The sequence below is a fragment of the Lipotes vexillifer genome, unplaced genomic scaffold, assembly GCF_000442215.2.
Source record: "Lipotes vexillifer unplaced genomic scaffold, Lipotes_vexillifer_v1.1 scaffold141, whole genome shotgun sequence".
Taxonomy (NCBI): domain Eukaryota; kingdom Metazoa; phylum Chordata; class Mammalia; order Artiodactyla; family Lipotidae; genus Lipotes; species Lipotes vexillifer.
The window spans coordinates 1235159-1257349 of NW_006792108.1; the positions used below are offsets into that span (position 1 = coordinate 1235159).

At 37.1% G+C, this 22191-nt stretch overlaps 1 protein-coding gene across 1 annotated transcript in view; it reads right to left on the reverse strand.

Annotated features, from left to right (window-relative positions):
• The window catches only part of SLC5A8 (solute carrier family 5 member 8), a 63877-nt gene that overhangs the window by 32031 nt on the left and 9655 nt on the right, over positions 1 to 22191 (reverse strand). The window contains exons 4-9 of the mRNA XM_007465343.1: positions 15115 to 15182; positions 13984 to 14138; positions 10997 to 11137; positions 7698 to 7827; positions 3759 to 3847; positions 3206 to 3318 (exon numbers count right to left, since the gene is read on the reverse strand). Coding sequence (XP_007465405.1) covers positions 3206 to 3318; positions 3759 to 3847; positions 7698 to 7827; positions 10997 to 11137; positions 13984 to 14138; positions 15115 to 15182 — 696 coding nt within the window. The remainder of the gene's footprint in view (positions 1 to 3205; positions 3319 to 3758; positions 3848 to 7697; positions 7828 to 10996; positions 11138 to 13983; positions 14139 to 15114; positions 15183 to 22191) is intronic.

The following is a 22191-nucleotide window of genomic DNA, read 5'->3' on the forward strand; positions in this document are numbered from 1 at the left end:
CTGAGCCTGCGTGTCCGGAGCCTGTGCTCCGCAACGGGAGAGGCCACAACAGTGAGAGGCCGCATACCACAAAAAAAAAAACTAAAAATAGAACTAGCATACGACCCAGCGATCCCCCTGCTGGGCATATATCCTGAGAAAACCATAACTCAAAAAGATTTATGTACCATAATGTTCAATGCAGCTCTATTTACAATAGCCAGGACATGGAAGCAACCTAAGTGTCCATCGACAGGTGAATGGATAAAGAAGATGTGGCACATATATACAATGGAATATTACTCAGCCATAAAAAGAAACAAAATTGAATTATTTGTAGTGAGGTGGATGGACCTAGAGACTGTCATACCGAGTGAAGTAAGTCAGAAAGAGAAAAACAAATACTATATGCTAACACATATATATGGAATCTAAAAAAAAAAAAAAAAAGGTTCTGAAGAACCTAGGGGCAGGATAGGAATAAAGATGCAGACGTAGAGAACGGACTTCAGGACAAGGGGATGGGAAAGGGTTAGCTGGGACAAAGTGAAAGAATGGCATGGACATATATACACTATCAAATGTAAAATAGGTAGCTAGTGGGAAGCAGCCGCATAGCACAGGGAGATCAGCTCCGTGCTTTGTGACCACCTAAAGGGATGGGATAGGGAGGGTGGGAGGGAGACACAAGAGGGAGGGGATGTGGGGATATATGTATATGTATAGCTGATTTACTTTGTCCTAAAACAGAAACCAACACACCGTTGTAAAGCAATTATACTCCAATAAAGATATTAAAAAAAAAAAAAAAAAGGAAGGCTCAGGTGTCTGTTTTCAGTTTGCCAGAAATAGGACACACTTCAGCTCTGGTCTGTATAACATGATGGGGGAAGGGAGTAATAAACTTCAGAAAGTCTTCCGAATTTAAGTGTTCATTTCTCCTGGGAAGTAGCAATCCACACCAAAGAGTGTTTTAGGACCTTTAACCTTCATATAATCTCCATCAACATCCACAAACCTTTCCTGTTAAGCTAGCAAAGAAAGGCAGTTTCAGGACAAGTATTATATTCCCCCTTCTACCAAACTATTTTCCTGAAACTTTATACGAATTCTCAAGCCACCATCAGTGGTCAGCTTACGGGATTTTTTTTCTCTTTTGGCTTTCAGTATTTTCCAGATTTTCTCCAAGTATACATTTTGCTTTTAAAATTACTATGGGAAAAAAATTTTTTTTTATTAAACCCACCCCCTATTCTTATTTTTTTTTTTTTTTTTTTTTCCTGGCGTTATGCAGGCCTCTCACTGTTGTGGCCTCTCCCATTTGCGGAGCACAGGCTCCGGACGCGCAGGCTCAGCGGCCATGGCTTACGGGCCCAGCCGCTCCGCGGCACGTGGGATCTTCCCGAAACGGGGCACGAACCCGCGTCTCCTGCATCGGCAGGCGGACTCTCAAGCACTGCGCCACCAGGGAAGCCCCCTATTCTTATTTTTAAAGACTTCCATTCAGCAAAAATCACCTGAAATCTGTTAATATAATTTCCCACATATAAACTTCAAAATACAAAAAATAAAATGAATGAGAAATGTGTTCATCAAAAAATTAGTGCATTCCTTATGTTATTTCTATCTTACTTAACACAAGCACTCACACCTTTGTTAAGCGTAGTGAGTAAATAATCTTATTTGCACCTGAATAACTTACATTAATTTTTTCAAAGTGCTTTTGTTGCAATGATTTTTCATGCCTCCAAACTCTATTCTAAACAGTATTTCCAACATATTTAGCTAAATTCTTCTCTATTTGGCAGCTCATGAATGGTCACCATTGTGGTTTTTTGTACTCAAAGTTATCGGAAACATTCAAGTCATTTGCCGTGTTCTTCTCTATGATGTCCTTACTGTATATACCTCAAGATAATGACTATATACAACCTTTCAAAATGAAGGAAAGTCTCATCTACACTAGTGGAGTTGATTTGTTATTAATCATCATCAACATCATTCCTGAGTACCAGTTAGTGGCTCTTGTTTTACATGGATTATCTCTAAACCTCATAGTACCTGCAAAGTGAATATTTTTTGTTCTCATTTTCCATATAAAGAAACAGAGGCTCAGATGGGTTTGCTCAAGGCTAACAGCTAGTTAACTGGTGAAACAAGACTGAGTCTGTCTAGCTTCAAAAGCTTCCATGCGTTCTGCTAAACCACACAGCTTCAACAAACCCATAATGAACCCATCTAAATACCCTTTAGGAAACATCGTATCATTCTGAAATTACGCTCCAGGATTAAAATCAGGTACATAATAAAATGATGCAATGCTAGTTAAATTTAGGGGACACTGAAGAATATAAATTAAGTACTTGTTCCAGGCTACAGTCATGGCAATCATATATAGAACTATGGTTTAAAACAGAATATTATTTACTATGTCTTTGACAGTCTATTAGTGCTATTGAGGTTAAAGATTCTTTTTTAAAATAATAAGTTCGTTAGTCATTCATCCCAAAACATGTATACCCAAGATTTGAAAATGAAGAAGGAAGTACACTAGCCAGATTTTTTTGAGTCAGCTATTACAGCTGGGACACCTGGGAACTGAGGTTAAAGACCTTTCCATTCAATATGATACTTAACCCCTAATAAGGTCCTATAATCTATGAATTTAAGCATTCATATTAAATGAAGGACTTAAGCATACCTTGGACAATTTTATTGATTATCTTCTGGACAGTCTACATGTGCAGAGAGAACAGACAATCAAGACCAGTAAAAAATCATAATGCTCTGTTCCTGTATCTTCAATCCATACCCACAGATTATATCTTAAACTGGCAGTGCCCTCTTAGGTAATACAGAAAAAGCATGGCTCTTGGTTCCAAACTAAGAATATTTCTGAAAACTGGGGTCTAAGTTTTAGATGGTAAAGGGTTAAATTTTTAACTATGGCTAAGAATTTTAACATAGATTTGGGACAGAAAGAAGGTAGGAAAGAAGGCTAGCCAAATGGCACCCCTGGCAATTGTTTTTTGTGGTGGCCTGACAATTGTTTGAAGTATGTCTCAAATCTTGATTGCAAATATGGCCATGACTGCATTAAGTCACATGCATGTGAGTGTTTATACACTCACACTCACTTACTCTATATTTTCCATGGAAAAGAATTTCTGATATTTCTAAAATTCATCTCCCAGAGCTAAAATGGAATTGTGAAACAAAAACTTACTCATTCCTTGGGAAACCCAAGACAGAGACCTTTCTGAGAGAGATTGGAAGCGAGGTTTTACTAGGTCTTCCAGAGTTACTGCTGCTAAGGCATTAATACTGGAGGACACTGTGCTGTAAGGGAAAATCACAATTTTGATTAATAATGTTTAAACTTTAATAATACTTTAACAAGGTAAAAGAAAAGGGAAAACATATTGTCACTTCTGAAATATAACCAGATTTCTACTACATTACTTAAAAAAAATTTTTTTTATTTTTTTTATTGTTGATTTAGGCCCGAGGGCCTATAGGCCACGCACCGCAATGAAGACCCAACACAGCCAAAAGTTAACTGATGAATTAATTAATTAAAAAAACAAAAGAGACTGATGACAATATCCAGCCCCTAGAGAGAAGAGTTGGACCAACAGAGAGAAGACATGGAGTACATTATCTATATGAGGGCCATCTGTGCTCATGTCCAGAATTCAGCTTTATCACCCCCAAATATCCAATAACAAAAGAAAGATCCCAAAAGGGAAATCTTATATTATTAGAGTCATAGTTCATACCTTAATGTTCCACTGTAAGCACAGGCCACAAAAAGTCCAGGAAGTCCCGGATAATCTTGCAGAATGTCCAGTGCCAAATAAGGCATGAGCTGAAAAATTCCAAAATTTACTCTTGAGTACTATTTGCTATGAAATGAAATTAATGAATACCTCATTTATCTTGTGTTCTCCAAGAACTGAAGGAAGCTATTCCACATAACTGAAATGTCCAAATGTATAAAATTAAACTCTACCTGCTAACACTTAAAGAAAAGAATAGCACAGTAGTTAAGGGTACAGTCTCTGGATTCAGACAGATGTGGCTTTTGTTATTTAATTTCTCTGAGCCTCAGTTTCCCCATCTGTAAAATAGAAATAATAATCCTAACCTCACAGAGCTGCTATAAAAGTTAAATTAGATAATCTGTGTAAGTTCTTAGTATAGTACACAGAATAGGCTCAGTAATAGGTAGCTGTTCTCATTCTTTGGAATAATAAATCAATTTAAAGGAAATATTTTACATATCTCTGTGCTTAAGTAAGAAGAATTCACTTAATTTAACTTTACTTGATGACTCAAGATTATATTTGTGAACTTCAATCACTGTTCAGGATTGAAAATGTGATTATAGCTGCATATACAGTTGACCCTTGAACAACACAAGTTTGAACTGTGTGGGTCCATGTAAATGTTGATTTTTTTTTTCAATAAATACAGAAAAATGTACGTGTAGAACATCGTATGCAAGATTTGTATTACATCGTATGTATGCAAGGATAGCCTACCCTTACATAGGCATGAGGTGAGTGACATTTAATATAAAAATAACGTTAGGGTTTTTTTTTTACTGTTTTATAACTTTGCTTTCAAAGAATTATATTTATATAATTATATTACACTACACAGTATGCCTCTCTCATAATTGGAGAAACTGTGCATCAACCGATGATCACAGGTGATTTAAAAAAACAAACAAACAATCTTTCCAATGCTGTATTATCAATATGACTGTAATACTGCATGCCATCCAAACTTTATAATGATTCATTTATTACCATATAGGCGAGGCTACCACAAAGCAATCGTATCGATTACACTAGTCTGTAATAAAGCAATCGTACTGCTGCTTCTTTATCAATGCATGACTTGTTATACCTGTAAATGAATATGAATTTCTTTTGCACATTATCTTTCATTTTTGACATCCTGTGTTAGTAATAAGTATAACATCTGCAGTGTTTTGTATCACATAAGACACCATTGATGTAGGTACTGACAGACAATTCATCTTGTAAACAGACAAGGTAAACTTATGGTATCAATCAGTACAGTACTGTAAACGTATCTTCTTGTCTTCACAATTTTCTTAATAACACTTTCTTTTCTCTGGCTTACTTTATTCTAAGAATACCATATATAATCCATATAACATACAAAATATGTGTTAATCAACTGTTTATGTTATCGGTAAGGCTTCTGGTCAACAGTAGGCTATTAGTAGTTAAGTTTTAGGGGAGTCAAACATTATACGTAGGTTTCTGCTGTGCAGACGGTCGCTACCCCTAACCCCCATGTTTTTCAAGGGTCAACTGTTGTATGAGACATAGTGATGAGTGGAGAGTAACCTCACAAAATTCCTCAACTTGCTTCTTTAAAAAAAAAAACCCTCCTAATACTTGCTTTTTGATAAATTACCTTTTAAAAAATAAATATTAAATAAGGACGGGAAGGTGTATGCCTTCAGCATTGTGTTACGTGGCAGTCTTTCGGCAAAACTGGTTTTTCAATCAAAAGAGTCCTAAGAGGATAATTTCCTGGAAAAATGCCCTCTCATTTCATTGAAACATCATTGATTCCTTCTCCCAATAGTACACAGTGGATGCTATGCCCATTCTCATCAGCCTCTTTGATCTCATTTAACAACTAAAGCTTATTAATTCTTTATTCTCAGAAAAAGAGAATAACACTTCTCTCTATATGAGTTCAACACCCATTTTTCCAAGACATCTTACAAGTTTAACTTCAAGAAGTATTCTATACATAAGCCAAAGTTAAGCTTCCATCGTTAGTATTAAAACGAGATCGAAAATCCTCTATCCTATCGTCAACTTTCTCAAAAATCTTCGGCCTTATATTTTAGATTCTGAATGACCCCTCAGGTATAGGTAGAATCCACCAGGTAAGATTGACAGAAAAATAGTAAAACTGTAACTAGGCATTAATCTGGCTTCCTCAGGGTGAGCTACAGCAGAGTGTAGCAGAAACATATCTTTGCTCTCTTGGGTTAAGCTTTTGACCTGATTTTCTACTGACTGCCTTACTTCCATTGTAATCCCAGGAAAATGTCAATTGACTTAACTGGTTAATAATCAATACACTAGCGGAATAATTCAGAGAAAATCTCTTTCTTTTTCAAAAATTTATCACATGCTCTCTGAATGATAAATGCATGCATGCAAGACACCCCCTGTGTACAATCTATGACAAGTGGTCTCAAGGTTAGGAAGTTGTAGGTTTAAAAAAATTTTTTTTGTTGTTTTTTGGGTTTTATTTTGGATTTTTTTGGCCCAGGGGAAGGGGAAGGCATATTAGAAAAAAAATTTAGTCCCTATGGTCTTCACAGATAATAACGATTGACAAAAATCACAAAATATTATTGACTAAAGAAAATATAATGGAATAGTGCCTCCATCTTCAGAGTAAATATGATTCTTGGATTCTCTGAAGAAACAGAAAGATCCGTTTATCAAGAGGAGGGCAAAGATTAAGATAGGGTTGAAATACACAGATCAAGGATGCTCTCATTTCCTAACCCCACAAAGTTGTATTTTTCTGGGAGTATGTTATGCATTTACACCAACATAAAGTTCAACCTGTCATCATTCTAATAGGTCCCCTGGGCACCTGATTTACAATCGACTCTGGCAGTCCTGGGTTTGGATTCTAGCTACACTTTCTGAAAGATGGTCTATGGCATAGAGGTTCAAAGTTAGGACACTGGCGGCAGCCTGCCTGGGTTTGAATCCTGGCTCCAGGTTTACCAGCTGGTTATTTAAGCTCTCTGTGCCTCAGTTTCCTTATTTTTGAAAGGAAGATCATCACGGCACTGTTTCTGTGAGATTTAAAAGTTAAAATTTATATAAAGCACTTATAATCGTGCCTGGCCCATGGTATTTGATGAGTGCTTGCAGTTATTCTTATTCATTAACTATGTGACCTTGGGCAAATTATATAACCTCTCTGAGATTCATTTCCTTGTCTATAAAATTAGAATTATAGGGTTGTAAGAATTGAAAGAAATAAAGCATGCAAAGCTCTTGGCACAGAACCTCATCACATAGCTGGTGCTCAATAAATGTTCACTTTTAGATCCATTTCCATATCACTTAAAAACTGGAAGGTGGGACTTCCCTGGTGGTCCAGTGGTTAAGACTCAGTGGTCCCAATGCAGAGGGCACTGGTTTGATCCCTGATCAGGGAACTGGATCCCGCATGCTGCAACTAAAAAAGATCCCGCACATGGCAACGAAGATCCCGTGTGCCGCAACTAAAACCTGGCGCAGCCAAATAAATTAAAGAAAAAAAAAACAACTGGAAGGTAAACTGCTTATCAGTGAACAATCTAAACCCATAAAATGTTCCACGGTACCACAGTTTGTATATAGTTTGGGGCTTTTTTAAAACTGTGTTTATATTTCTACTCCCAGCCTTGAGCTATTTCTATTTAACACCTACCCTGAAACTTTGCCAGGTATTTCAATATTTTTATTGGATGTAGCATTCTTCATTTTTGCTGTAGCTGCTAAAATACATTTTTTCCAAATGCTTTATAGAAACTAAAGATGATTATATTGTGCCTATTTGCTCTTACTTTACAAGAACATGAACATTCTTTCCTCCCAGCTAATAAGCTTTCTGAATGTCATTCTTGCATGTGTAAGAAAGACATGGTACTGGACCTGGTCTGGTGCAGACACTTTCTTGGCTGTCCAAGGATCACAGTCACGGTATCTGGAATACAGGGCGAGCCCACATAGCACTGTGCAGGCCAGGATCAACCAGAGTGCCAAAAGATTGATGTAGAGAGACCTAAAGAAGTGAAAACAAACCAGCAAATGACAATTTTAGTTTCCATCTCAAAGATGAGGAAAATTGTTACATAAATAGAAGAGACTTCCATGATTATATTCAATAGATGTGCATTCTCTTTTGGTTCTCGAAAATGCTACGGATTTTATTCTGGCCTAACCTTCTGTTTATGATGTCAATCATCACTGTATTTGGAAATACTTGGAATAGATGGGATTTTGCCATTGAATGAACGTATCCTCCTGGTCAGAGTTCCATGGGCATTATTAGCTTTATAGTGGTGTCTAGTTATAGTCCTTCAGGACGTCTTGTCACGAAATAGAGATTTTAATAGTCAACAGGGCAGTGACTATCACTCATTTTACCTTCAAAAGTGATGCAGTTATAAACTGCTAAACACTGTTAGCCTTTACATAGCAACTCGTCAGGCTTGTTTAAATGTGGTTTGTGATGCCATCCATGAAACACAGGAAAGGCAAACCTGTATTCCTTGGACAGGTATCTTCCAAAACGATGTTCAGCATTTTAATAAATGGTGTGTGCTCCAGTAGAGTGCAAAGGTTTACATAATAGCACTGGAGTCAGTCCTGAGCATAAATCTTAGCTCTCCCTACCATATGTGACCTTGGGCAAGTAATTTAACCCCTCTGATCCTCAGTTGCTTCATTTACAGCTAGAAATAACAATGCCTACCTCACCGAGTTATATGTGAAACTAAATAAAATAGTATATATCATATAGTACAACGGCATGTAATAAACACTTGCTAAATGGTAGTTATTGATATCATTAGTGTTAATATCATTGAATGCTATGTCTTAATAATCAGTTGATAGTAAATATTTCTCCCACTAGGGTGGCTACATTTTCCCCCCGGGGGTGCTGTAGTGGACGCTGATAAGTTGCCCTAGGCTGAAGAGAGGTCTCCCCACACCCACCAACTCATACCTCCTTCCCCAGAGAAGCCTGCGTAAAATGACAACTGGATTCAGAGGTTTAAAAGCTAAGTCCCCTCAGGCCAACTTGGGACAGTCTGAAGGGTCATCCCAGCCCTGGGGCTCCCCTTGAGGCCTCTGTTGAGACTCTGCATTACAGCCCAGCTTCTCCCTCTGGCCAATGCTTCTTCCTTCCCTTCCTTCTCTGTTCCAGTGGTGATGCCCTAGTAGGCTCTGGCATATGCTAACCTCCATCTCAGAGTCTGCTTCCGGGAGAAGCTACCTTGCAGCAGGTCCCACAACAGATTGCTAGCCTTTTTCCTTGACTGACTACACTCACCACATGTTTTGTTATTGTCTAAAAGTACTATAACTATATCTCATCTCCAAATCATCAGAAAATATACCCAGACACTTTCTCAGTCGCCACACCTCACTTATATATGAGTTAACACTTTATTATATTGCTTTATTTTGCTTTAATGCCATTCATGTAGATCTGATATTGTACCCAGTCAATCAATGTCAGTAGGTCTTGACTTTTTGGCTGGGACTCATTCTTCCCATGGAGCCAACGTTAAAAAGTGGGAGGAAATGGTCCCCCTGAGCTCTTGTTAAAGAGACACATTGGACTATTCTGAAGGAAATTGTTTCTTACTAATTAAGCTCAAATGCTGTTCTTTCAGTTATAAAATTGGCTTTTTGAGCTCCATGTTCTCAAAGAAACGTGTTCCCAAAGAACAGCATGTACACAATTACTTTGGGAGAGGCACCAGTGCTAATGTAGATGGATTAATGGATATATAAATTATACTCCTTTACAGTGTCTTAAAGTAGCAGAACTCCTAAGCTCACTTTTGGGGGATTCCATATCCAGTTATTATACTCATATTCATATAGATTTTTCATTGTGGAATTTACCAAAGACAGATAATGTCTAAACCAATTTACTCGCATATATTGACATGTGACCTCGTATATTTCTCACATTCCCCTTTGAATAGCAAGAGAACTGCCACTCCTCCTACTCCAACCCCCTTATTACTCTTAATCAAGCTACTTAAGAGTTTTATAGCCCCTAAATGCATCAGCATGAAGAGCGCTAGTCACCAAGCTTATCTGAGGCCTCCTGACAAAGAACCAGCCACTGTTCATACTCTTCGCTGAGGTCAAGATGGGCTGGAGAGTCCCCTGACCATGCTGTCCTTCCCACCTCTGTGCTTTGCCCAAATCACTCTGCCTACTCAGAATGCTCTCCCACACTCTTCACCTGCCCACATATGGTCATTCTTCAGGACCTGCCTGTTTGACAGGAATCTCTCACTTATCCCCTGCCTTCACATCCCACGATTTGAGGTGGAAAAAGGAATTCACATTTACTGGATCCCTACCACATGCGTGCCAAACACAGTATTTTATAATACCTCCACGAGATGTGTGATATCTTATGCTCATTTTACAAGTTTAGAAACTGAAGCTCGGAGAGTCTAAGTGACTCACGCCAAATCACTCAAGTAGCAAGTATTAGAACAAGGTTATAAACCCACGACTGTGTCTGAAAATAAAATGCACCAGCACATCTGGCAATATAACGCTCTAGAACATTTCCTCTATATTGTTATACTGTTTCACAGAACTGTTATACCTCTAGTGTTAGTTTACTTTTCACATACTTGCATGTATTTTCCTAATTTGATGCTAAGTTCCTTCATGACAAGAGCCATATATTTATCATTTTCTATTCTCTACAGTTCCTCATACAAACAGATGCACAGTAAATGCCTGTTTATTTGATAAGATTTGTTTTACTTAATAATTGATATAAATATTTTTAAATATCTGATTTAAAACATACAAGGCCACTTTGTTCTATGTGATCCTTTTGTAGTATATCATTTATCTCTTAGAATTTCATGACACAAAAGACTTAAACTTGAGCAAAGCTTGACTTTTTTTTTTTTTTTTTTTTTTTTTAACATCTTTATTGGGGTATAATTGCTTTACAATGGTGTGTTAGTTTCTGCTTTATAACAGAGTGAGTCAGTTATACATATATATATGTTCCCATATCTCTTCCCTCTTTGTCTCCCTCCCTCCCACCCTCCCTATCCCACCCCTCCAGACAGCCACAAAGAACCGAGCCGGTTTCCCTGTGCCAAAGCTTGACTTTTGAAAGAGTTTCCATAAAGACAACTGATAGTTATTGATGATTCATATACCATAGTTTGTCTTACATTTTTGCCTGGAATCTGTTTTTACAGGAAATATATCTCTGTACTTGGGATTGGTTGACTCCATAGACGCTGGTCCATGTGAAGGTCCCTCCTATAACAATCGTCCAGAATGTGTGTCTTTGCAAAGGGTTAGGATTAAAACTAAATGAAAACAAACAGAAAACAAATTTGAAGTCCCAGCCAAACACTACAGAAGTCTTCCTAGAGTAATTTTGGAAGCAAGCAATGTATACCTACATAAACATAAGTAAATATTTATAAATATACATACATAAATATGTACTGATTAAGTAATATAAAAGGTAGAAATATTCTTAAGTTCAGTGAAATAAAAATGGATAGTTTCAGAGATTTGGAAATTCTGGATGGGACAGGGGGAAAAAATGAATGTTCCAATCATTCTGAGCATTTATAGAAATTGTTCTCCCATGGCCATAGGAAATTATTTAAACAAGTCTGCTATGCTGTAATCAGAGAGGAGCATGAAGCTGAAAAAAGAGAGAAAGATTCCTAGGTACACTGCAGCAATAGAAATGGTACTGAAATGAACACAATACTGACATATTTTGTGTGTGTAATTCCTCTCCTAGCACATGTATAGTCATAGTTTTACTTTATATTCAAGCTTAAGAATTCAATTAATGCAGTTTAATGGTTTTCATGTCATTATAATCTGTCCTTAAAATGCTCTGTGCAGGGGCTTCCCCGGTGGCGCAGTGGTTGAGGGTCCGCCTGCCGATGCAGCGGATGCGGGTTCGTGCCCCGGTCCGGGAGGATCCCACGTGCCGCGGAGCGGCTGGGCCCGTGGGCCATGGCCGCTGGGCCTGCGCGTCCGGAGCCTGTGCTCCGCGTTCAAAGTAAGCATTTAGAATCTGTGGCTTAAAAAAAAAAAAAAAAAAAAAAAAAAAAATGCTCTGTGCACAAACTAAGTACTCATAGTTCAAAGTCATTATGACATTTACAAAACATTGCTACAAAGAAAGCTCAACTTCTACATTCAATACATCTTTTAATCCTTCTTAACGTATCACCTTGGAAGGAGTGAGTCTGTTCATCTCTCATATACAATATAAGCTTGAAAATTTTCTGCAGAATTAGTTTCAATGGAAACTTTCTGAAAATTATGAAATTCTGCAATGCCACTTCAAAGCTTATATTTGAGATCAGTTGAGTAAAGTGCTACATATTTATGCATTTGCCAGCATGCTTATGGGAAGATAAGAGCCTCTATTCCATTCTCTAACACTTAATATCAAAGTCTAAGAGTTTTAAGGGTGTTGGCCCTTTCTCCCATAGAGAAAGTAGCTACTATACTAGCTAATAAAAGTCAAGAACCAAAGGGTTCAGCGAGTTACTTGAAGGAAGTAAGACAAGATTTAAAACAACCACTTCAGTGGTTTTGGCAATACAGAATACATGTGTCAGCTATAGACCATACAGAAAATACCAACACAAAATCCTTCCCTTCATTTATCTCAACAAGAGCAGATTTATTGCCCACCATATTCTCAAAACATATTTGAATAACAAGGGATATACAATAAGGCTTTTCATTATTCCTTAATTGTTGGCAACCTTGTAATGGTCATAAAAATGTCTAATCTTTTACTTTTTAGAATCTCTTACTGATGTATAAGTTATCGTTTCAATGCAGCAATGTATGTACTCTTTGTATAAAGTGACAGTTATTTTGCCGAAAAATGACTGACTCCACACCCTTTCCCCTCAACCTAGCTGACTAGGAAGAGATCTGGGAGTAATCCAAGTCTCCCAAGTGGCCACTGGCTGTTTCTGCCTCTTGGTATCCATTTCCCCTTCTTCTGGTAACAGCAGCCTAGGTTTGCCTTGGGGAAACTACCATTTCTCCATTAAATAGTCTAAATGGTGGTCAGTCAAAATGTTCCGCTCTGCACTAGCTACAGGATGGAATCATGTCCACGCTAGGCCAACTGGAGGCTCTCTTCCTTGGAATCTGAATCTTGCGGTAAAAGAAAAAAAAAACTATTGAGAACAGCTGAAGTTGATTCACTGTAATTCATTCTTGCAAATTAACACATTGACCCTGTTCAATTTCTGCCGTTCTTCTCATACATTAGCACCTATTTTCAGAAAACTGGAAGAGAGCCACCAAGTGCAAAATGATTTTCTTTCCTTTTGCCAATGATTTCAGCTTGCTTATCTCAGAACAGGGCTGCTGAAAGAGAAAATAAGTTGGTCTATGTCAAAATGAGCACCCCCTGCACGTTGAATGTGATGTACAAGGAAGACACTATTGATCCCAAAGAGAAGGTGTTTAAAATATTTTTTTAAATTGTGTGATATATTTGTGATGAAATATCTAGTTTCTCCATTAGCCTTCTTTAAGAAAACTAAATAGTTGTTGAAGACGTTATACCTTATGCTATACTGAGACTTGAGGCATCAGCTGTAACTTTTCTAGTCAATTTTCAAGAAATAATATTTAATATATAATGTATATTATGTAACATTTATACACATATAATACACACATATATATGTAGCATAATAATAATATACTATACATTATCAGGGTAATTTTAAAAGAGAAATTCTCTAGGCTGCTTGAAACAAAGAACTGTCAAAATGAAATCACTGTCTTTTAGTGTTGTTTTCTTAAGAGGTTTCCTTTTCTTCTCTCTCTAGTATATCTTACCTTATTTCCCTACCCACACCTTTCAACCTATTCCAGACTTTAATATCTGGAAGAAAATACTCTTTTGCTATCAATCCCTTCTCAGGAGGAAGCACCATCCTCAGCTCCATGTAGCTAACTACCAACTGACTAACCCCTTAAAGACCTGGTGGAAATTCCTTACGCATTAACTTCCCAGCTTCAAATTTTTGTACCACACCCTTAACGGTTGGTTTGTTTTCTAATGTAAACTTATTATTTCAGCCAAGAGATTTTTTTAACAGAAAAAAACAAAAGGAATGTTATATTAACCAAGAAGTAAATAGCAACTTACTTCCAGAAGTTTAATCTTGCTCCATTATAGGCATCATTTAGAATAGTGCCGATTCCACCTTGAATCAATGCAGCCTGTATAATCAAAGATGCAAATCCAGCCACCATGATCCCAACTTGAAAAACATCCGTCCAGATAACCGCTTTAAGACCACCCTTTGAGGGGAAAGTACATTAGGATCAATGCTTCTACCAGACATTATTAAGCATCTACATGCTTATACACCATGCTGGAGAAAGATAACGAAAAATGGATCTTGGCCAAGAATTCCCCCCAGGGAGACAGTCAGGAAGGTAATACTTAGACCAAACTTTCAAATATAAGCAGAGTCCAAGATGTAAGGTCCTCCCAATAGAGAAAATAGCTTGGGCAAAAGCTTAGAGAGGTTAAAATATGTGGCATGTTGAATGCAGCCAGATATATATTTTGGAGTGCCATGGAGTGGTGTGGGAATATTGTTGGGAAAAAAATTCAGAGTCAAATTGCAAATGGCGATATCACAGATTTTATCCTATAGGCAGGGCTGAAATTCAACCAGTATGCACAAAGAAGGACATACCAGTTGCTGAAAAAACTAAAATTGTTTTGTACTAGCCACCGCCACAAACTTCCAAGTGTCCCCCTCCAGTCCCTGAACAAGCCCCTCCTTGAGGACCTTGTCTTCCAAAACACTGAGCAACTAAAGGATTAAGACCTAGAATATCAGGGGTTGCATAAGGCTTGCACCACTGCTAAGGATCAGCATCCATGATAATATCAGTGCCCATGCCACACTGGTTCTTACATATTTTGACTGTTGCTCCTGCCTAAAGACAATGGGAAGTTATCTCAGGTTTCTAAGCTGAGGAATATTATGAGCACAGCTATAGTAACACAGCAACAGTGAGAGTGAATTAGGAGATGAGGTTGGGGACCACGGCATGGTTCAGATGAAAGAAAAAAATATCAGTTATGATCAATGTCCTACAAAGGATCAAATTTTACCCTGGACTGAAGAATATTCCTTACAAAAAAAGTTATACTGTGGGAGGCAGGTATGAAGAACCCAGATTGCAGCATGCACCGATTGAAATTTTCAAATTTGCAAAGCAAGTGTGTAGACTGAAAGGAGAAATAATGTTCTTGACATACCATAGTGCAGTAGAATGTGCAGACCACACCAGTAGCCACTACAGCACCCCACAGATTGAATCCTGTGACTGCAGAAGAAAAGAAAATGCACGTGTAACTATGAAACATATATAAGCACTTCTCAAAAAATCATCAGGGGGAAGCTATGCCATTTATTGGGCACCTACCTCTACACCCACTTGCCATAAACTAGGTCCAAATATCAAAAAATGTACCAAGACAAATGGAGTTTAAAACTTTATTTGATGAGTTAAATACACCTGGCTTCTACCCTCAGGCACCATACAGTATCCAACACTGGCTAAATCAAAATACATGAAAAAGCATTTATATTGTAATTAAGCTAAGACACCGCTTGATATTGGGAGGTAGTTACCCAGACTGAATGGGGTCATAGGATATTTGTTGTCACGGTTCAAATAAACACATTATTCTACCAGTCCATGAAAGGCAAGTTGTGCATGTTAAAATGGGGTCAAGATAGAGAAAAGTCTATATAATTTGTTACCATTTATTTAAGAAGTAAAGGGGCATATTATATTTTTTTAATGAAAGGATAACAACTCTATGCCCACAGATTTGAAAATCCAGATGAAATGACCCAATATCTTGAAAGACACAACCTGCCAAAACTCACACAGGAAAAAAACAGATGATCTGAATAGACCTATATTTACTTTAAAAATTGAATCAATAATTAATAACCTTCCAAAACAGAAAGCCCCAGGCCCAGAGGGTGATGAATTCTACTGAATATTTAAGGATGGAATTATACCAATCTTTTTCAGAGGACAGAAGCAGGGGGAATACTTTATAACTCATTCTATGAGGCCAGCAACACCCTAATACCAACCAGACAAAGAATTACAAGAAAAGAAAACTACAGACCAATATCTCTCATGAATACAGATGCAAGAATCCTCAACAAAATATTAGCAAATCAAATTTTAAGCGCATAAAAAGAATTAAACACCATATGCAAGGCTGGCTCAACATTTGAAAATCAATTAATGGAATCCACCACATCAACAGACTGAAGAAGAAAAATCATATTATCAAATTAATAGATGCAGAAAAAGCATTTGACAAAATCCAACAGGCATTCATGATAAAATCTCTCAATAAACTAGAAATAGAGGGGAACATTCTCAGTCTGATAAAGATTATCTACAAAAAACTTACAGCTGACATTATACTTAATGGTGAGCCACTCGAAGATTTCCCACTAAGATCAGGTACAAAAGAAGGAAGGAAGACATAAAACTCTCTTTGTTCACAAATGACATGATGATCTTTGTAGAAAATCTGAAATAATTGGCAAAAAATCTCCCAGGTCTAATAAATGATTATAGTAAGTTTGCAGGATACAGGTTAATACACAAAAGTCAATCACCTTCCTATATACCAACAAAAAACAGGTGGAATTTGAAATTTAAAGCACATTTCCATTTACATTAGCACCCCCCAAAATGAAATACTTAGCTATAAATCTAACAAAATATAATATATACAAGATGTATATGAGGAAAACTACAAAACTCTGATGAATGAAATGAAAGAACTGAATAAGTGGAGAGATATTCCATGTTTATGAATAGGACAACTCAATACTGTCAAGATGTCAGTTCTTCCCAATTTAATCTACAGATTCAGTGCAATCCCAATGGAAATCCCAGAAAGTTATTTTGTGGATAATGACAAACTGTGGAGAATTGAAAAACTGATTCGAAAGTTTATATGGAGAGAGGCAACAGACTCTGAATCGCCAGCACAATACTGAAGGAGAAGAACAAAGCTGGAGAGAACTGACTGTACCTGACTTCAAGACTTAATACGAGGACTTCCCTGGTGGTGCAGTGGTTAAGAATCCGCCTGCCAATGCAGGGGACACAGGTTCAATCCCTAGTCCGGGAAGAGCCCACGTGCTGCAGAGCAACTAAGCCCATATGCCACAACTACTGAAGCCCGTGCGCCTAGAGCCCGTGCTCCACAACAAGAGAAGCCACCACAATGAGAAGCCCGTGCACCACAATGAAGAAGAGCCACTGCTCGCTGCAACCAGAGAAAGCCCGCACGCAGCAACGAAGACCCGATGCAGGCAAAAGTAAAAAAATAAAACTAAAAAGTAGAAAAGACTTAATATGAAACTAGAATAATCAAGGGAGTGTGATATTGGTGAAAAAATAGACAAATAGATCAATGAAAACGTACAGAGAGCCCAGAAATAGACCCCCATAATTAAAGTCAACTGATAGATGCAAAGAATAAAGTCAAGACTACTCTTTGGCCAAAGAGTAAAGTCAATTCAATGGGGCAAAGACAGTTTCTTCAACAAACGGTGCTGGAACAATAGGACATCCACATGCAAAAAAAATGAATCTAGACACAGACCTTACACCCTTCACCAAAATTAAATCAAGATGGCTCATAGACCTATATGTGATGTTGCCTTTTTAGATACAACATCAAAGACATAATCTATGAAAGAAATCATTGATAAGCTGGACTTCATTAAAATTAAAAAACATATGCTCTGTGAAAGATAATATCAGATGAATTAGAAGATAAGCCACAGACTGAAAGCATATTTTGCAAAAGACACATCTGATAAAGGACTGTTCTCCAAATTATACAAAAACTCTTAAAACTCAACAGTAAAAAAAAAAGCCTGATTTTAAAATGTACCAAAGACCTTAATAGACACCTCACAGAAGAAGATATATACATGGCAAATAAGCATATGAAAAGATGCTCCACATCATATGTCATCAGGGAAATGCAAATGAAAACAAGAAACTTATTAGAATGGCCAAAATGTGGAACACTGACAACATCACATACTGGCAAGGATGTGGAGCAACATAACTCTTTCATACATTGCTGATAAGAATGCAAAATGGTAACAGCCATTTTGGAAGATAGTTTGGTGGTTTCTTACGAAACTAAACATATTCTTATCATGTAATCCCGCAGTTGCGTTCTTTGGTATTAACTCAAAAGAGTTGAAAACTGCATATGGACTAGTCTCTCCAAAAAGTTGAAATGAAGCCTGAGAAAGCTTCTAGATCTAGTTCACAAGAAATACAGTTCACCAAAATGACTCAATAAGAACAAGAAAATATGAATAACTCTATATTTATTAAAGAAACTGAATCCATATACCAAAACCTTTCTACAAAAACAAACAAATATCAGGCCCAGATGCCCACACTGTGAATTCTTTCAAGCATTTAAGAAAGAAATACACAGTTTTATACAAACTCTTTCAGAAAATAGAGGAGGGAACACTTCCCAAATCATATAAAGCCAGTATAATTGATACCAAAATCCTGACAAAGACATTAAAGGAAAAGTAAATTTCAGGCCAATATTCCTCATAACCTGTAAAAATCCTTAACAAAATATTGGCAAATCAAATCCAGCAATATATAAAAAGGTTAATACATTATGACCAAGTGAGGTTTATCCCAAGGATGAAAATTGGTTTAACATTTGAAAATCAATATAATTTTCGACATTAACAGTGCATTAAGACAAAGAAGAGAAATAAGAGGCATGCAGACAGGAAAAGATGTAGTAAAACTGTCTCTATTCATAAACAACATGAAAATCACAAGGGATATGCCAAAAGCCTACTTGAATTAGTGAATATGTTTAGCAGGTTCTCAGGATAGAAGATCAACATATAGAAGGCAATTGTATTTTTCCATACTTGCAAATGAATAATTAGAAAATGATATTATAAAACAATACCATTTGCAGTAGCATAAAAAACAGCAATTATCTAGAAATAAATCTAAGAAACATGTACAAGACTTCAATATCAAAAACTAAGAGACATCACTGAGAGAAATTTTAAAAGGCCTGGGTAAACGGATAAATAGGCTATGTAATGGATTGGTAGAATATTTGCTTTTGGAAAGTGACGGGTCAAGTCTTTTGCCCACCTTTTGCTAGGTTATTTGTCTGTTTTGTATTCATTTTATTATTCTACGAGCCAGTAAACTCAACATCAACAGTCGTCAGAAAAATACAAATTCAAACCACAATAAGATAATAGATCATACAACTAGAATGGCTACAATCGAAAAGACAAATACAAAATCTGGCAAGGACAGAGAATAACTGGAACTCTCACACATTGTGGTGTGGGCGTGCAAAATGATATAACCACTTAGAAAAGCTATTTGGCAGTTTCTCTTAAATTTTTTACATGCACCTACCCTGTGCTGGGTCAGAATAGTGTGTATTTAACTGTATATTGCTTCCAGGTATTCATCCACTAAAAATGAAAACGTGTGTCAAAAAGCAAAGCAACACAAAACAAAACCTGTACAAGAATGCGCTTAGCAGTCTTAATTCAAAATAGCCTAAAACTGGAAACAACCCAACATCCATCAACAACAGAATGGATAAACAGATTTTCGTAGATGTATGTGATAAAATACTAGCAATAAAAAGGAATGAACTACTGATACATGTAACAACATGAATGAATGCCACAAAAACATTTTGTTGAGCAAAAGAAACCAGATGCAAAAAGGCACTATATAAAATCTAAGAACAGGAAAAACTAATTTATGGTGATAAGAAATGGCTGCTTGGAATGGAAGGGGGGATTCGTTAGAAAGAATCAAAACAATTTTTCTGGGATTTGATGACAGAAATATTGTATATCTTGAGTTGGGTGGTTGTCACACAAGTACACAAAATTGTTAAAACTCATCCAACTGTGCACTTAGGTTCTGGGCATTTTATTGTATATAAGCTACAATATATCTCAATAAAATATGGTTTTCGATTTTAAAAAGCAAGAAAAAGAAATGTAAGAGACAAATGAAATAATTACAATTACATAAAATTATCTGGATCCTGATTCTAACAAACACTGAAAAAGAAAATCAGGGAAACCTGAACACTGACCTTATATTGATGACAGTAAGGTATTAATGTTAATGTTTTAGAAATGATAAAGGTACAATTGTGTTTAAAAAACACACCCTGGACTTCCCTGGTGGCGCAGTGGTTAAGAATCCACCTGCCAATGCAGGGGACACGGGTTCGAGCCCTGGTCCGGAAGGATCTCACATGACGTGGAGCAACTAAGCCCGTGCACCACAACTACTGAGCCTGCGCTCTAGAGCCTGCGAGCCACAACTACTGAGCCCACGCGCCACAACTACTGAAGCCCACGTGCCTAGAGCCCGTGCTCCGCAACAAGAGAAGCCACCGCAATGAGAAGCCTGCGCACCACAACGAAGAGTAGCCCCTGCTCAACACAACTAGAGAAAGTCCATGCGCAGGAACGAAGACACAATGCAGCCAAAAATAAATAAATAAATTTATTTAAAAAAAACAAAAAACACACATCCTGGTACAAACGTCCAGTCATGGAATCCATAAGTCATGGGAATGTAATATACAGCATGGTTAATAATACTGTATCGCATATTTTAAAAGTTGTTAAGAGAGCAAATCTTAAAAGCTCTCATCACAAGAAAAGAAATGTTGTAACTATGTATGATGATGGATGTTAACTAGACTTATTGTGGTGATCACTGTAATATATACAAATATTGAATCATTATGGTAAACCTGAAACTAATATACTGTTATATGTTGATTATACCTCAATGAAAAAAAGTATATAAAAGACATATGGAATTCAGATGAAATGATAAAATATCTCAGATTTACAGCAAAATAATCTAGTGAGGGAAATAGGAAGTGAATTAAACCAAGAGTTGATAATTATTAGTGTAGAGTTAAGGGTCCATTAGGGTTCAATACACTATTCTATTTTAGTGTGTGTTTGAAGTTTTCTGTAATTAAAAAAAAAAAAGTTAAAAAAAAATTGTATCTAGAGAATGTTAAGTTCCAATTCAGCTAAACAAGTTTCTATGGAGCATCTGTTGCACACCAAGTACCCTGTCTGTGCTTGTGTCTACTCCCTTGGTACAGTAAAATACACAACTGATACTCAAATGGTCAAAATGCAGTCCTTGGATCCTAATTTACTCCTAGGGAGTGGCTCAATAAACTGATAAGAACAGAGTTCTTGAAGCACTGAAGGCAGTGCTTTCTTATGCCCAGAACTGCACTTTAAAACTCTAAAGCCAAAATCTTTAGTTACACTTAAAGCCAATAGGTAACTTATGAAGTCTATAGTTCAGCTCTTTACATATGAAGTGATCCAACCACGATGTTGGTAATATCGACATGGAACATGCCTGACATTCAGAATTCAATAGCACATTATATACTGGAGTTCTTTGTAACAATACTGTTGTGCTTTATTATCTATGTATTATGAAACCAAGAAATTAGAATGTGGAGTTAGCTGGGGTTTTCCATTTTCTTTCTTTTTTTTTCTTGTTTTCTTTGGGGTTGTCTGTCCATTTTATATTAACTTGAGGAACTGTACCACATTCTTCCCAACACAGAGTCCACTTGTCCATTTTACAAGGAAGTTTTAGAGATAAATTCACTTCTGATTGATAAGAATTCAGGGAACATAGAGTTCCCCTGAAGGCTTTTGAAGGTATGACTAACACACACATTTGCCACAGTAAACAATCTCAGTTTCACAGCTATTATCTGCCCAAATCTAGAGAGTATAGTAATTTGTTGATCACTACAGTCATCACACATTTGTTTATAGGGACACTATAGCCATCTGTCCTTTGGTCACTAGGAGCAATCTGATATTTCAAATCACACCGATCTCTGTTTCTTGTATTTTGGACCACATTAGAAATGGGGAGGAGAAAAGTTTCTCTCCCTGCCAGATTTTACAACGGGACCGAGTCTGAGCTGAATAACTCAGAAGCCTCTTGGAGATGGGCTCCAAGTTATAGCCACAAAGGGAGGAAGTGCAGTCTTTCATGATTTTGACTACAGGGGGCGTTCATTCTGAAGGGATGGAGAATGGCTGGTTGGCACATCCCAGAGAAACACCGCCCAGTGAAGTCTACAGATCTTTTGAAGCTATGATCCAGGAACCCAAAGAAGCTGCTAGTGTAGACACTGAACCCACCTGGCCGGCCTCAAGCTGATGCAGGTTACTGGAAGCATTCC